The following is an 18218-nucleotide window of genomic DNA, read 5'->3' on the forward strand; positions in this document are numbered from 1 at the left end:
AGGCTGCTCATACTCTGTACACCCCCACCAGTAATCCATGACCCCCCCCCCCCCCCCACCTGGTCTTTTCTGGTCTGTGACCTCTGACCTCATGCTGTGTACACCAGGCTGGTGCTACTCTGTGCACCCCCGCAAGTCATCCATGACCCCCCACTTGGTCCATTCTGGTCTGTGACCTCTGACCTCATGCTGTGTACACCATGCTGGTGATACTCTGTGCACCACCATGCTGGTGATACTCTGTGCACCACCGCAAGTCATCCATGACCCCCCCCACTTGGCCCCTTCTGGTCTGTGACCTCATGCTGTGTACACCAGGTTGCCCCACAAGTCATCTATGTCCCCCCCACCTTGCCCCTTCTGGTCTCTGACTATGTGCAGATCCTATTCTCAGGCTCCCCTCGCTGCTGCAGTCGTCCTTGTCCTCCAGACACAGGCAACCTTCTCGAAAGCATGAACATTGGCCTCACCCAGCTAGTCACCGACCCCACACACATTGCCATGCACACTCTGGACCCTATCTTCACAGCCAGCAACAGAGTCAAGTACAGCCATGTCACCTAGCTCACCTGGACGGACCACTCAATGATGCACATCACCTTCACAGCAGCCTCCAGTGCAACCAACAGACAGCCCAGTGCCTCACAATGCAGCTGGAACAAAGTGTCCAAAAGCCAATGGACCAACGCCGTCTACACCTCCCACCCAGACACCACCACCAACCTTGAACAGGCTGTCAAGAACTTCACCACCTGGACCTCGAACTGCGCCAACAGAGTGGCCCTCATTTTACCCACCAAAGTCAAGAAATCCACCAAACATGCCACCTGGCACACCTCGGAATTGATAATCGAGAAACGCAACTGCAAACAACTGGAATGGAAATTGCGCACCTGCAAGGAGCCCACTGACTATACCAGCTTCAAGATATCGCTCAACCACTACCATGGACTCCTGAAAGAGATGAGAATGAACACCATGCTACTGCATCGAAGTCAGCTCTAACCCCAGCAAAGAACTCTTCAGCATCGTCAAAGAGTTCTCCAACCCTTCAGCAACTGAAAGCATCCTCACCCCCTCACCCCCTCCCAAGAGCTTCGCAACACCCTGGCTGACTTTTCCTTGACACGACCTACAAACACTTCAAACCCCAACCTGCCAACATCCTCAGCCTCTTTGCTCCCACAGTCGCAATCTTCGACAACCGGATCACCTCTTGGGACCAGCTCACAGGCAGCGCACCACAGACATCATGCACTCCATCCACTCAGAAGCACCCACGGACCCTGTCCCTACCATATGTTCAACCTCGTCAATCTGACCATCAGCAACAAGCTCAAAGCCATCTTCAACACATCCATCGCTTCTGCCACCTTCCCAGATGAGTGGAAACATGCCAAAGTCAAACCCCTTTTCAAGAAACCATCCTCCGACCCCCAACAAGCTCTCCCAACCCATCTCCCTGCTCCCCTTTCCCGCCAAAGTCGTTGAAAAAGTAATCAACCACCAACTCACAGAATACCTAGATACAACGATCTTCTGGGCGCTTCTCAATATGGATTCCGCATGAACCACAGCACTGAAAGCTCCCTGATCGCAGCCACTGACAACATCGGATCCCTCCTGGACTGGGAAGAAGCGGCTGACTCAATCCTCCCCTTCCTCTCAGCTGCCTTCGACACCTTGTCCCACCACACCCTGATAAATAGACTCTATCAGATCGGAATCCAAGAGGGTGCACTAAAATGGAGTGTATCCTTCCTCACTGGGCGAAAACATGAGAACCCGCCTGCCACCTTTCACCTCGGAGCCCAAGAACTTGATCTGCGGCATCCCTCAAGGTTTATCCCTCAGCCCCACTCTTTTCATCACCTACATGACCCACCTGGCCATCATCGTCAGAAACCACGGACTGAACATGATCTCCTACTCAGATGACACCCAATTCATCCACTCTCTATCCAAAGAACCATTCACCACGAGGTCCAACTTCCACCTGTGCATGACCAGCGTCATCGACTGTATGCAAAGCAACTGCCTCAGACTCAACACAGACAAAACAGAAGTACCGATCTTCGGGAACAAAACCTCCAGTGTAACAACTCCTTGTGGCATGCTGAACTTGGACCCTCACCAACTCCCACAGACCACGCCCGAACCTCAGCATCATTTTGGACAGCAAACTCACCATGAAAGCCCAGATCAAGGCAGTCTCCTCCATCTGCTTCCTCACTCTTCGCATGCTCAGAAAGATCTTCAAGTGGCTCCATATCTCCACCAGATGCACCGTCACTCGGCCCTCATCAACAGCTGCCTGGACTACGGCAACGCACTCTACACATCTCCTCAAGAGACTGCAGACCAATCGGAACTCAGAGGCCAGACTCATTCTTGACCTCCCCAGATAGACCCACATTACACCTCACCTGAAGAAACTCTACTGGTTCCCCATCCACAAGAGACTGCACAACAAAGAACCAGCATACATCAACCACTTCCTGAGCTTCCACCAACCCTCCAGACCCCTGCGCTCTGCCTCCCTCTCTAGCACCCCCTGCATCTGCCGACAGTGGAGGACGCTCCTTCTCCTACCTCGCCTCGAAGTCCTGAAACAGCCTCACCCTCCAGATCTCACCCTCTCTTCAGGAATTCAAAAGGAGCCTCTAGACCTGGCTGTTCAACTGATGCCACCCGTGCAGCCTGGCTGCCAGCTCCTGGATACCCTTGTGGGTGATTAGTTGTGGTTTATAAATCCTGTTTGATCAATTGTGCTGTGTTAAGGTGCAGGCCAATATACCTGCTAGCCCCCCTTTGCTCAAGTTCACACTCCCAACCCCCCCATGAGGGCCTGATCCTCAGTCAAGAAGTTCACAGCAGCCCTAAAGAGGCCTCCCCTGGTTGACCAACTCCTGGTGTAACCATCAAACTTTCCCTGTACTGTGTGTTCATTTAATTATATTTATGTATCAATAGGCGTTTTATGTCACAATATCGACCTGCAGCACTATAGTGGGGAAGTACTGATGTGTATTGTAGTGGCAGCTAGCTTCAATAAAAAATGGTGAGCTGTGAAGGTGCTCCACTCACCATAAATGCGGAGCTGGAGCGCGACCGCTACTGCTCTTTTCCTTTCTATGAGCAGAAAAAGGAAGGGCTTCCTTCCTGCTTGTCGAACAGAACTCCAACCAATCCTGGAGCTGCTTTCATGCTGTGAAAAAAGCTCCAGGATTGGTGGGAGCAGGCTCACCCAGCACTCATTTAGAGGCTGGGGGCCTGTGCCAGCAACCCCCAGGCTGTTTCACAGCCTTTGAATTGCTGGATCTACAGTGCACATGCCAGGCTGGACGCCGGAAGACAGCCGGCAATCGAACATGCGCACTGTAGACCAGTGCAGTCCCCCTGCAATTGCAGGATTCAGCCACACCCTGACATGCCATTTTATTTATTTGTATTTGCCTGCTGCGTTCGCAGCAGGCGGAGTGCCGGTCTGCCGCTCCTGAGGAGGAGCCACCCTTGTAACTCCACTGCTACAGACAATGAGTCCAACGGTCATCGATACTGGGGAATCAGCGTTTACAACGCTGTCATTACATCGCAGTACTATTACAACGCGGCGTTACAATGATCACATTGTTAGTACGCAATATATTTACATCGCAAGTCATTAGAACGACTTGCTGTAGGGGGCGCTAAGGTATTGGAAATGAATTCCTACACCTTCCCTACTGTTGCGCAAACTGGAGTAGGATTAGTAAATAATACTATTCTTAAGTCCTGAGCGCCCCCTACAGCAAGTTGTTCTAATGACTTGCGATGTAAATGTATCATGTACTAACTACGCAGTCGTTGTAACAACCGCATTGTAAAAGCACGCAATGTAATGCATCACGTTGTAATGTGCTATATTCTCGATACTGCCCCAGGTTATAGGTCTACCCCATTACCAGATGTACAAGCTTCATCTTTGAAGGCTGGAAATGCTCACTAAAGTCTGACAAAGACCCTTGGTGTGAACTTTTGACCTGATGTGTGTTACCATTTCCTGTGTGTACTGTTAATGTTTTAAGTGCTGTGGCTCCACTACAACCCCTGGGTGCCAAAGTCCGTGTGTCACTCTCCTCGCTGTCTCCGCAGAGCCCGTCTTCCTTCACGCCCACATGATCCCCGACAGCTCAGACCGCAACGATGATAAGCTCTACTTCCTCTTCCGAGAGAAGGCAATGGACGGGGTCAATGGACCGGCCATCTTGTCGCGGATTGGCAGGGTCTGTCTGGTGAGTATGGCATGTGGTGTAAGAGAACAGACTGAGGCACGGCTGGTAGAGGGAGTGAAGGTGGTGTGAAACCTCAGTGTGAAGGCTGAGGGACCTCAGTGTGAGCAATCAGGGGAGGAGCCATGTCTCTGGAGGACTTTATTAGGGAGTGAGCTAAGCTGAAAGGGAGTGACACAGCACAGTAGATTGAGTGAGGACAGTCAGTTTGAAGTCTGGGATTCAGAGAGATCAGGATGTGGACGTTGAGATTGAGTGTTATCAGTGTGCAGCATGTAATTTACTGTGAGATCAGTGCTGAGACTGACTAACGTGAGTGCACAGGCTGAGATTGATGGAGGTCAGTGCAGATGCTGAGACTAACTGAGGTCAGTGCAGAAGCTGAGACTGACTGAGGTCAGTGCAGAGACTAAGACTGACTGAAGTCAGTGCACAAGCTGAGACTGACTGGGGTCAGTGTGGAGGCTGAGACTGACTGATGGTTAGTGCACAGTCTGAGACTGACTGAAGTCAGGATCATGGCTCACACTGAGTGAGGTATATGTGAACGCTCGCACTAAGTAAGGGGACTATCAGAGCTCAGACTGAGTGTGTGATCACTGAGTAGATGAATGGTCAGTGGGGTTTTCTGAGGCATAATGATGGTTATGAACATATACTTTCGTAATCATGGATGTGCTTGGTGCAAGGGCACATTTATATCAAAGGGTCTGTAAGATGTGAATGAGTCAGGTAGAGGTGATGGGAGTGGCTGCTAAGGAAGCCTTACTGAAGCTCATCCTTGGACTTCAACTGAACATGAACACCCCTCTGTCCACAGAATGACAATGGGGGCCTCCGGTCGCTGGTTAATAAGTGGAGCACCTTCCTGAAGGCACGGCTCGTCTGCTCTGTTATCGGTGAAGATGGAGTTGAGACCTTTTTCGACGATCTGCGTGAGTTGGGTCCCCAATCCCTTGGGTGGGGGAAATGTGTGCGTATCGACAATCTACTAAGGGAGTACACATCCAGATACGAGACATGGGAAGGGTTATGTAGCTGTCAGTATCCCCATAAAGAGGCAATTTCACTAGCCAAGCCCGGTTCTCGACGCGCGACACTGAAGGTACCCAGGCTTTGCTAGTGTTGCGGTGTCATGCTAGTGTACAGTACACTGTACAACGGACTCCCATATTGCAAAGCATAATACAAGTCTTCCCCTTTTCATGAGAATAATCCCTGAGCTGTAATTGCTAGCCTTTACCATCAGTAGGGTCTGGAATGGTTTCAATACTGTTGCATTAAGAATGGTTCAGTTCACTCGCTCAAACGCTTCTCCCTGAGAAAATTCCCAAACATCTTGCCTGCTTCAACTAGGCACATAAAAATTATTTTAATATACAGATGTGACATAGAAACTTTCAATAACAAAAAGCTTTCAATAACAACCAACAAACATAATTTGTCTTTATTTCTGGGTGTCAATGACTGTCTAATGGACTTCACCAAATTAGATTTTAGACTCCTTTCTCTGAAAGGTTGTGTCCCAAATATTATTTTCTCTGCATCTTATAGTGCTATTATTTTCCAGCAATAATAGATCACCTTAAAAAAGGTAATCTCCCACACAGGGGTAGTAATTACTAAATAAATACTTCAATCCAATAAAATGCTCAATAAAATCCAATGTCTTTTATGCTCATTTTAATTTTTTCCAAAGCTATATGAGTAATTCTGGAAATGGACGTACATCAGACAATAAAGCTCCCAAGAATAGCACAAATGGGAGCAATTTAAATTGGAATGCCTCTTCCATATAATAAATGAGGTTTGACCTTGAATTCTGAGTGAAGATGAATATAATGAACTTTTGGGAAGAATATCACCCCACCTACCATTAACGTCTCATTGAGTTGGATAAAGGATCTCCATCAAATAACTGCCATTCAGCTTTGTTAAATCTATACAAAATCTTAACTTTCCATCTCTCTTGCAGGTGAGCACCCATGGGGATAACCAATCTGCCGATTCCACATACCCTACTATGCCTTCTTACTTTCTTCCAACATGCTTTTGCCTCTTCATGTACCACATCTTGCACTCTTTGTAGCCACAATCTTACAGGAGTAGCACCTTCATTCATTTAATTTCAGGTTCACAGTTTTACAACATTCCTACCTTAATGTTAAAGACATCTTCAGGATTCCTTATAACTTCCTCACATCAGTTTGTTCATGCAATCACACTTAAAATGGCACACCTGGTTTTACCCCCATTGCGTAATCCTGGTGTTTCCAACCTAAGAAAACTGGTCTAGTCACAGACTGAGATATTTCCCATGTATATTTTTCAAAAAATCCAAAGCTCTGTACTATTACACTATCAAAATCACTTGATAAATACAGTATTGATTCTTTCTTTGAATCAGTTGCTTTCTGAACAGTCATTTGATGTGTTTATCAGCTCCTACTGCAGTTATGAAAGGTTTCCTTACTATCACCTGTAAACCAACTTAGATAGTGTCTCTAAAGAATTCTCAAAAGTATTTTTTTCTTCCAAATAATAGATAACTTCCCTCGTTTCTGCATGTAAAATGTTGGTGCTGGAACTCTCTGCAGGGTCTCAACTCCTTTCATTACATCTACAAAAGGCATTATAGGTTTGCCTGCCATTATTTTCCTAAATTCCTCCAACCACCTGGAGTCACAAGTCCAAACATCTACCTCTTACGAATACAGTGTCTCTTCCGGTGCCCATCCTTCTCAAATGCCTCACCTTACATACTACACTGCATGTGTAATGGGTAGGCCTCTCTCACCATGACCAGGCTGGTGTGCTCAACCAGTTTATCACCTCGTTTCGTTCAGCTCATTGAGGTTCACTAATCCAGTGTCTTACCTCACTTCAACTGTTTTACTGCAAAGGCACTGCACTGACATCCATGTAAAGTACATGTATGGTGCTTCGCACTATAGTGCATTTGCATAGTTAGTGGCGAGCATTCCACCTGCACACAAGTCACTGTTGTTGTCTTCATTAACCCCGGGCGCAGCAGGTGGAGTTGCTCTACACGGAGCTCTACGGAGTTGGGCAAAAATTCTGCTCCGTGCCTCCCACCCCCGCAATAAATATTATTCAAATACAATTACAATTAAAGTAAGTAAAAGCGCACTTACCTTTATCGCGGCATCCCGGGCTGTCCTCCTCGCCTGCAGAATCCCCTACGTCAAACGAACGTCATGGTAGGACTGTGAATGCACGTGCATGCGCAGTCCTACCATGACGAACGTCTGAAGTAGGGGATTACAGCGAGAAGGAGGAGGGCAGCCCAGGACGCCGCTATAAAGGTAAGTGCGCTTTTATTTACTCTAATAGTAATTTTATTTGAAAAATATTTATGGAGGGGGCTGGGAGGTGGGAGGGTCCGGGGCTGAACTCCGCTCTGCTACGGAGTCGGGAGTTTTGCAGGAGCTTCGCGTTCTCTGCGGAACGCAGAGTATGCAAAAATCCGCAAACTCTGCCAGAGGAGCAGAGTTCGTGGCCCAGGGTTAGTCGTCATGCCAACATGGGCTATTGCAAAGGGACTGCTCACGCCACTATTCTCATTGGCCTTTGATCCTGGACCTCACTCGGAACCGAACAAGTATTGGCGGCTAGGGGACCCGTTTAACGCACTACCAGAAGTGTTATTATTAACTATAATTTGGAACACTGTTGCCCACCTCTGATGGCCAGCTACCAAATGCCCATTAATTAAATACATTAGAACACAAACAAGAGGCAACAAGTATTCTTATGAAAATTAGTTCATAGAACATCCAGAGGGAATAAAACAAGTACGTTCCCCTGGTGCCTCTTCTACTCACACTATGCCCTGGTGCCTCTTCTCATCACACTATGCCCTGGTGCCTCTTCTACTCACACCATGCACTGGTGTCTCTTCTACTCACACTATGCCCTGGTACCTCTTCTACTCACACTATGCCCTGGTGCCTCTTCTACTCACACCATGCACTGGTGTCTCTTCTACTCACACTATGCCCTGGTGCCTCTTCTACTCACACTATGCCCTGGTGCCTCTTCTACTCACACTATGCCCTGGTGCCTCTTCTACTCACACCATGCCCTGGTGCCTCTTCTACTCACACCATGCCCTGGTGTCTCTTACACTCACACTATGCCCTGGTGCCTCTTCTACTCCCACCATGCACTGGTGTCTCTTTTACTCACACTATGCCCAGGTGCTGCTTCTACTCACACTATGCCCTGGTGTCTCTTCTACTCACACTATGTCCTGGTGTCTCTTCTACTCACACTGTCCCCTGGTGCCACTTCTACTCACACTATGCCCTGGTGTCGCTTCTACTCACACTGTCCCCTGGTGTCTCTTCTATTCACACCATCCCTAGGGGTCTCTTCTACTCACACCATGCCCCGGTGTCTCTTCTACTCACACCATCCCCAGGTGTCTCTTCTGCTAACTCTATCCCAAGGTGTGTTTTTTCTACTCACTTTAAGGCCTGTTGTCTTTTCTACACATGCTCTCCCCGTTTTTCCCACTTACTCGCTGTCTCTTCTGCTTCCGCTCTTTCCCGGTGTCTCTTCTTCTCACACCATACCCAGGCCTCGCTTCTACTCACAGTCTCGCCTTTGTCTCTTCTACTCATGCTCTCCCCTTTCTCTCTGTTACTCATGTTCTCCAATGGTCTTTCTTCTACTCATGACCCCTCCGGCCTCGCTTCTACTCACAGTCTCGCCTTTGTCTCTTCTACTCATGCTCTCCCCTTTCTCTCTGTTACTCATGTTCTCCAATGGACTCTCTTCTACTCATGACCCCTCCGGCCTTGCTTCTACTCACAGTCTCACCTTTGTCTTTCTTACTCATGCGCTCCCAACCTCTCCTCAGCTCACGCTCCCCACAGCCTCTCTTCTAATCACGTTGTCTCTTTCTCTCTTGCAGGTGATGTCTTCATTCAGCCCACTCAGGATGAAAAGAGTCCCCTGCTGTACGGTGTCTTCTCCACTCTGGGGTGAGCTCTGCGAGGGTCTCTGGAGCCCAGTACTCACACTGTCTCGGGCCGGGGTACTGTGGTCTCGCTAATACCTCCTCCAAGTACTGCTCTCTTGTTAACGGTCGCGCCTCGTAATAGTATACTGCCATGAAGTACTCACCCTTAGTGCTACTGCCCCCACTAATACCCCCGATGTGTACCTTGTGCCATTGATACTCTTGTCTGAGTACTGTGGTCGCACTGATCATACCTGACAGTACTGCTCTCCGTCTATGTCCAATGGTAGTATTAATGGGGGTAGTGGCACCAAGGGGGTATACTGTCTAGAGTGAGAATGTTACTGGGAGAGCAGTACTTGAAGACATTAGTGGGTCTTTGGTACTCCGGTAAGAATAGTAATTGCTTGTCACCAACATCCTCACCCTAGTATATCTATCCTGCCGCTCACTACACTCCTTGGTGCTGCTAGCCCTACTAATACTACCCCTGGGTACGGTTGTCACACTAGTAGTGACCCTCCAGGTATTGGACACTAATGCTCCTACCTGAGTACTTTGTTTTCACTAATACTGTCAGAGTATAGGCCTTCACTAATTCTAGCACCCTAGTGTTGTCGTCCCACTAATACTCACAGTCCAGTGCTGCCGTACCACTAACCCTTCCACCCTTGGATTTCCGTCCCTTGGTAGGTATCCATCGAGTGCTGCTTTCGCAGTGATACAACCGCCTAATAACAACACTCCAATAACTCTCCCCGGGACAGCTGTCCCACAAAAACTGACATTAGAGCACTGCTTTCCTACAAGTACTCTCACACTAGTCCTGCTAAAACCCCACCTTCTCACTGCTTTGCCACGTATACAGACACCTGATTACAGCTGCCTTTCTAATATTCCCAGAGTACTGCTGTCGCACTAATACTGCCATCATATGCCGTGCTCCACCAGTACTCACACCCTAGTCCTGCTGTCTAGCTAATAATCTAACCCTAGTATTACTATCCCACTGATACTGCTGCCCTAGATCTAGACTTACCCTAGTACTCCTGTCCCTCTAACAGTCACACCCCAGCGCTGATCTCCCTCTCATCCTTCTGCCTTAGTACTACCGTCTTTTTGATAATCCCCCCTTAGTACTGCTGCCCCACTAATACCCACTTCAGTTTACCATTGCCCTACTGATACGTCTGTCCTACTACTACTGTCTCAACATTCTACCCTAGTACTACTGTCCTCCTGATACTCTGCCCTAGTACTGCTGTTCCATTAATACCCACATCCTAGTACTACTGCCCTCCTGATACTCTGCCCTAGTACTGCTGTTCCATTAATACCCACATCCTAGTACTACTGCCCTCCTGATACTCTGCTCTAGTACTGCTGTTCCATTAATACCCACATCCTAGTACTACTGTCCTCCTGATACTCTGCCCTAGTACTGCTGTTCCATTAATATCCACATCCTAGTACTACTGTCCTCCTGATACTCTGCTCTAGTACTGCTGTTCCATTAATACCCACATCCTAGTACTACTGTCCTCCTGATACTCTGCCCTAGTACTGCTGTTCCATTAATAACCACATCCTAGTACTACTGTCCTCCTGATACTCTGCTCTAGTACTGCTGTTCCATTAATACCCACATCCTAGTACTACTGTCCTCCTGATACTCTGCCCTAGTACTGCTGTTCCATTAATATCCACATCCTAGTACTACTGCCCAACTGATACGTCCGTCCTATTACTACTGTCCTGATACTCCATCCTAGCACTATTGTCCTCCTGATGCTCCACCCTAGTACTTCTATCCTGCTGATGCTCCTATCTTAATAGTGCCATCCCATTAATACCCACATCCTAGTACTGGTGCTCTACTGATACTCTCATCCTATAACTACAGTCTTCCTGATACTCCACTTTAGTGCTACTGTCCTCCTGATACTCCACCCTAGTACTACCACCCTATTGAAAGTTCCATCCTAGTACTACTGTCCTTCTGATACATCACCATAGGACTTCTGCCCTGCGGATACTCCCACCTGCTCTCTCATTCATGCCCACACCCTAGTGCTACTGTCCTACTGATACTCCCATCCTAGTGCTACTGTCCTACTGATACTCCCATCCTAGTGCTACTGTCCTACTGATACTCCTCCCATCCTAGTGCTACTGTCCTACTGATACTCCCATCCTAGTGCTACTGTCCTACTGATACTCCCATCCTAGTGCTACTGTCCTACTGATACTCCCATCCTAGTGCTACTGTCCTACTGATACTCCCATCCTAGTGCTACTGCCCTACTGATACTCCCATCCTAGTGCTACTGTCCTACTGATACTCCCATCCTAGTGCTACTGTCCTACTGATACTCCTCCCATTCTAGGGAGGGAGATCTGAAATGACAACAACAATAGTAAATATTGTCTCGTGTTCTCTATCTAACATAACCAGTATAGAGCAGATGAAACCAATGCATATTCCAAATACCTGTAACAAATAAAAAGGACATGTTTGATTTGAGAACCTTCTATCTAGTACACGCTGAGCGGTATTAGTACCAGTTGCTCTATTAAGGCTTTAGTGAGGGAAACATAGAGAAAACCAATCATTGTACACATGACACAAGTACACAAAAGCAACGACCTCTTTACTATGCTCAAAGAAGTATGTATCCTGAACCTACCCTTTCTTAGACTCCACTATACTTCACAGGGATAGAGCGTAGTCCCATAACACTCAGTGTACCCTTGTTAAATAGAGCCAGGAAAGACAAGTAGAAAATAAAGTCTTACTTCAGCAACGCGTACTGATATTCATATAAATGCGTCAGGTTTATCAAACAGTTCTTTGATTCAGCCAAGGGAAGGTTACGTCACCAACATTTCCAAGTTCAGATAAACATAAAGAGAATACTTAGTCGGTAGCGCTTGGAGCAAAAGGAAGAAACATTGAGCCAAGCGTGTAGAGTCCTGTGCCAGAGCCTTGAATCCCTGCGTGACTGTAAGGAAGCCACCGCTAAGGTGCAGAATGCAGGTATCTTGCCTGCGGGGAAAGCAGGTTTGAATTAGTCAAACCACCGAGAGTCCACACTCTGCATGAGCCAGGAGAGGCTCCCCAACAGAGTAAGGCACAACAAAATCCAGTATGAGGGTACCAGCACTGAACGAAGAGCAGTTGGTGCACAGCATCCTTACCATACCGCTTCAATTGCTGAAAACGCCGAAACAGGAAGGACGAAGAATTTCCAACGCTCTCGCGGGTGCCGCCACTTCCTATATGGGCGGTTCCGCTCGGCGTCATGCGTCAGGTCGCAGAGCTCCCTGGGAACTGTAGTTCGTGCCTGCGCTTCCGCATTCTTAGCGCCGTGGACAGAGATGGAATGCGGCATCATAGCGTCTGATTGAATAAGCGCGCTCGAGACCAGCGCACATGACACCTCGTCTGCCCTAGTACGACTTCCCTACTGACACTACACCCTAGTATTACTTTCCTACTAAAATGTCACCCTAGTGCTACTGCCCTACTGATACTCCACCCTAGTACTACTGTCCTCCTGATTATTCACCCTAGTACTATTGCCCACCTGAAACTCCCATTCTAATACTACTGTTCTGCTGATATGTTACCCTAGTATTACCCTACTGATACTTCACCCTAGTACTACTTTCCTCTTGAAAATCCTATCATAGTACTACTGATACTCCCACCTTAGTTCTGCTGTCTTATTTATGCCCTCATCCTAGTACTCCTGCCCTACTGATACTCCCATTCTAGTACACCTATCCTCCTGATACTCCACCCTAGTATGACTGCCCTACTGATATTGCACCAAAGTACTACTGTCCTTGTGATACTCCCCCAGTACTACTGTCCTCCTGATACTCCACCCTAGTATGACTACCCTACTGATGCTCCACCCTAGTACTACGGTCCTTGTGATACTACACCCATGTGCTTCTGTCCTCCTCAAAATCCTACCCTAGTACTATTGTCTTCCTGATTCTCCACCCTAGTACTACTGTGCTACGCATAATCCACCCTAATACTACTCTCCTCCTGATACTCCACCCTAGTACTGTTGTCCTCCTGATTCTCTATCCTAGTGCTACTGATTCTCCACCGTAATACTACTGTCCTCCTTATACTCCACCCTAGTACTACTGCCCACCTGAAACCCCTATCATAGTACTACTGCCCTCCTGATTTTCCACCCAGTACTACTGTCCTATGCATACTCCACCCAGGTATGACTGTCCTCCTGATTATCCTATCCCAGTACTACTGTCCTCCTGATACTCCACCCTAGTGCTACTTTCCTTCTGATACTCAACCCTAGTACTACTTCCCTCCTGATTCTCCACTGTAGTACTACTGTCCTACGTATGCTCCACTGTTAGAATTGGGGATCTCTGGTTGGCACAGGTAGGTACTTGTGACAAGCAGGGACCCTCTCCTCTAGTCAGGGTAAGGGGTTACACTCCTAAAATAACCCCTGCTCACCCTCTAGGTAGCTTGGCGCGAGCAGACAAGGCCTATCTCAGCGCGTTATAGGTTAAGCATTTGTGACCACATACAGTAACTCAGTGACAACACCACAAATGGACTCCACACTGGGATTATCAAAAATAAGTATTTTATATCAGGCTTAGCACAAGACCAAATAACGATAAAAAAGGCCCACAGTACTATTAGCAATAAACAGTTCTTTGTTACGGACTTTAAAAGTTCTGTGCGCTTCGTTCTTCTTGGTTCGGCCCGTACGGGGATGAATTGGCCTACAAAATGAGTCTGTAAGCGCTGCGGACGCTCCGGTGCGAAGCGTACACCCCACGGTGCGAACGTACACAGTACCTTAGTTTTGGAGAGTTCGTCACGGACGCTGCGGTGAAAGCAAAGCGTTGTACGCTGCGATGTCCTCCTTTCGCGGTGCAAGCTTACGGCTCGTTGGGGCCATGAGTCGCGTTACTTGAGGGGACGGGACATTGTACGGTGCTTTAGTTCGTTACGGCGTACTGCGGCAGCGGCTCTCAGTCTTTGGCTGCAGTGCGGGGCGTACGTACGGTGCGTACTTTCCTCCCTTTCGATGCGAGCGGCAGCCTTAACTTCAGCGGCAGGGTGCGGTTCGCACCAACCAGGATAACTCGATGAAGCGCAGCGTTGTACGTGGCAAAGTCAGCCAGTCACGGTGCGATCTACGGGTCGTAGGACGCGTTGTTCGAGGCGGACAGGCGGGTACGGTTTGTTGCTGGATACGATTTGGCGGTACAAAGCGTACACAGCTCCCGGCCTCGGAAAATGCTAAAAACAGCGTTTCTAGCAGCGGATGGCGAGGCGGATGAAGTCCACTGGTCCTGGGACTTCGTTCAGGGGGCAAGCTCACTCACAAGCCCTTGGAGATCTTGAAGAACAAGTTGAAGCAAAGTTTCTTTGTAGTCTTTCTCCTCTCCTTCAGCAGCAAGGCAACCACTGCAGGCCAGTCCCCCAGGTCAGGGACAGTACTCCTTACAGCTTTCCCAGTTCCTTCTCCTCAGGCAGAGGTTCTTCTTGTCGAGCAGGATCTAAATTCTTGGGAGCAGGGTCCCAATACTTATAGTGCAATTCTTTTTTTCTTGCAGGCCAGGGGGCCTTTGCCCAGTTCAACCCAGTTCTGGAGTACTTTGTTTACCTGACTCTGGCTTCAGTGTACAGGGCAGAGACATCAGACGCTCCCCAGGGGTTGGAGCCAGCATTGTGGTGGAAAGGCACAGCCCTATTCAGAGTGCAGGTTGACTCCTCCCACCCATCTATATGTAATCTCTCCATTCACCACCTCGCTGCCCAGGCTGTCTCCTGGAATTCCCCAGCCCTGTCACTCACAGAAACCAGACAGCAGATACACATCCTAGCAGAGGCGGGCTGAAATGGTTAGGCAAGTAAATACCAGCTTTCTAAAAGTGGCATTTGCAAACACAGAATATTAAAATAAACTTTACTAAAAGATGTATTTTATTATTCTGAGTTCAGGCATACTAAACTCAAATTTCTACCATGTTCCCCGGGTGTGTTAGGATCATAGAATGTAACAATTCTAACAGCCCATTCTGGTCTATGGAGAACAGGTAGCCTTGCAATAGTGAAAAACGAAAATGGCTGTAATTCACTATTAGGACATGCCACACACATCAGGGCTTGTCCTACCTTATGCTTACAATGCACCCTGCCCTTGGGCCTACCATAGGGGTGACTAATATGAAGTTAAGGGAAGGTTTAGGGACTGGCAAGTGGGTGCACTTGCCCAGTCAGCATGACAGTACCAGACTGCACGCAGGTTCTGCAATGGCAGACCTTAGACACATTTTACAAGGCTTCTTCTGTGGGTGGCACAACCAGTGCTGCGAGCCCACCAGCAGCATTTGTATTTACAAGCCCTGGGCACTCCTGGTGCACTTTACGGGTGTCTGACAGTAAACCAAATAAGCCAATCATGGAATCCAACCAACATATACATTTTATACAGGGAGCACTTGCACTGTGGCACTGGTTGGCAGTGGCACAGTGCTCTGAGCAGCTAACACCAGCAAACCACATGAGGCACAGCGACAAAAAGTGGAAGGGAGACTCACGCCAAGGTGCCAGGTCTAACATCCACCCTAGCACGACGGTTCTCCTGATGCTCCTATCTTATAACGACTGTCCTCCTGATACTCTGATACTCTACCCTAGTGCTAATGTCCTCCTGATACTCTACCCTAGTGCTAATGTCCTCCTGATACTCTACCCTAGTGCTACTGTCCTCCGTATACTCTACCCTAGTACTAATGTCCTCCTGATACTCTACCCTAGTGCTACTGTCCCCCTGATACTCTACCCTAGTACTACTGTCCTCCTGATACTCTACCCTAGTGCTAATGTCCTCCTGATACTCTACCCTAGTGCTACTGTCCTCCTGATACTCTACCCTAGTGCTACTGTCCTCCTGATACTCTACCCTAGTGCTACTGTCCTCCTGATACTCTACCCTAGTGCTACTGTCCTCCTGATACTCTACCCTAGTACTACTGTCCTCCTGATACTCTACCCTAGTACTACTGTCCTCCTGATACTCTACCCTAGTACTAATGTCCTCCTGATACTCTACCCTAGTACTACTGTCCTCCTGATACTCTACCCTAGTACTAATGTCCTCCTGATACTCTACCCTAGTACTACTGTCCTCCTGATACTCTACCCTAGTACTAATGTCCTCCTGATATTCTACCCTAGTGCTACTGTCCTCCTGATACTCTACCCTAGTGCTACTGTCCTCCTGATACTCTACCCTAGTGCTATAGTGCTACTGTCCTCCTGATACTCTACCCTAGTGCTACTGTCCTCCTGATACTCTACCCTAGTACTACTGTCCTCCTGATACTCTACCCTAGTACTAATGTCCTCCTGATACTCTACCCTAGTACTACTGTCCTCCTGATACTCTACCCTAGTACTACTGTCCTCCTGATACTCTACCCTAGTACTACTGTCCTCCTGATACTCTACCCTAGTGCTACTGTCCTCCTGATACTCTACCCTAGTGCTACTGTCCTCCTGATACTCTACCCTAGTGCTACTGTCCTCCTGATACTCTACCCTAGTGCTACTGTCCTCCTGATACTCTACCCTAGTACTACTGTCCTCCTGATACTCTACCCTAGTACTACTGTCCTCCTGATACTCTACCCTAGTGCTACTGTCCTCCTGATACTCTACCCTAGTGCTATAGTGCTACTGTCCTCCTGATACTCTACCCTAGTGCTACTGTCCTCCTGATACTCTACCCTAGTACTACTGTCCTCCTGATACTCTACCCTAGTACTAATGTCCTCCTGATACTCTACCCTAGTGCTACTGTCCTCCTGATACTCTACCCTAGTGCTACTGTCCTCCTGATACTCTACCCTAGTGCTACTGTCCTCCTGATACTCTACCCTAGTGCTACTGTCCTCCTGATACTCTACCCTAGTACTACTGTCCTCCTGATACTCTACCCTAGTACTACTGTCCTCCTGATACTCTACCCTAGTACTAATGTCCTCCTGATACTCTACCCTAGTACTACTGTCCTCCTGATACTCTACCCTAGTACTAATGTCCTCCTGATACTCTACCCTAGTACTACTGTCCTCCTGATACTCTACCCTAGTACTAATGTCCTCCTGATACTCTACCCTAGTGCTACTGTCCTCCTGATACTCTACCCTAGTGCTACTGTCCTCCTGATACTCTACCCTAGTGCTATAGTGCTACTGTCCTCCTGATACTCTACCCTAGTGCTACTGTCCTCCTGATACTCTACCCTAGTACTACTGTCCTCCTGATACTCTACCCTAGTACTAATGTCCTCCTGATACTCTACCCTAGTACTACTGTCCTCCTGATACTCTACCCTAGTACTACTGTCCTCCTGATACTCTACCCTAGTACTACTGTCCTCCTGATACTCTACCCTAGTGCTACTGTCCTCCTGATACTCTACCCTAGTGCTACTGTCCTCCTGATACTCTACCCTAGTGCTACTGTCCTCCTGATACTCTACCCTAGTGCTACTGTCCTCCTGATACTCTACCCTAGTACTACTGTCCTCCTGATACTCTACCCTAGTACTACTGTCCTCCTGATACTCTACTCTAGTACTACTGTCCTCCGTATACTCCTCTACCCCCTCTAGCATATGTTGTACTGTGCCGCCTGGAGGTATGTTATTGTGTTGATTGAACCTAAACTTCCTCTCTTCGGTGTCTGCTAATACATTTACAGTTCATTCATGCGTGGTGGCCCACCAGACAAACCTATCCACTCCTCGTTGAAGTTTTTTGAGCATGGCTGGGGAAGGCGGCAAGTGGAACTAATCGGAAGAAAAATATTCCCTTGGGGAGGGTGTCCATCTTCAGTGCAGCTCTCCTACCAAGCCACAAGGTTCAATTATTCAAGGTTCAACGTT

The 18218-nt window shown here is 48.1% G+C and overlaps 1 protein-coding gene across 1 annotated transcript in view; it reads left to right on the forward strand.

Moving 5' to 3' along the window:
- LOC146797188 (semaphorin-3F-like) overlaps window positions 1-18218 on the forward strand; it is a 670875-nt gene that overhangs the window by 550823 nt on the left and 101834 nt on the right. Inside the window, exons 8-10 of the mRNA XM_085629898.1 lie at window positions 4135-4274; window positions 5092-5206; window positions 9211-9280. Of these exons, the coding sequence (XP_085486024.1) occupies window positions 4135-4274; window positions 5092-5206; window positions 9211-9280 (325 nt within the window). The remainder of the gene's footprint in view (window positions 1-4134; window positions 4275-5091; window positions 5207-9210; window positions 9281-18218) is intronic.

This window comes from Triturus cristatus, chromosome 10, assembly GCF_964204655.1.
Source record: "Triturus cristatus chromosome 10, aTriCri1.1, whole genome shotgun sequence".
NCBI lineage: Eukaryota > Metazoa > Chordata > Amphibia > Caudata > Salamandridae > Triturus > Triturus cristatus.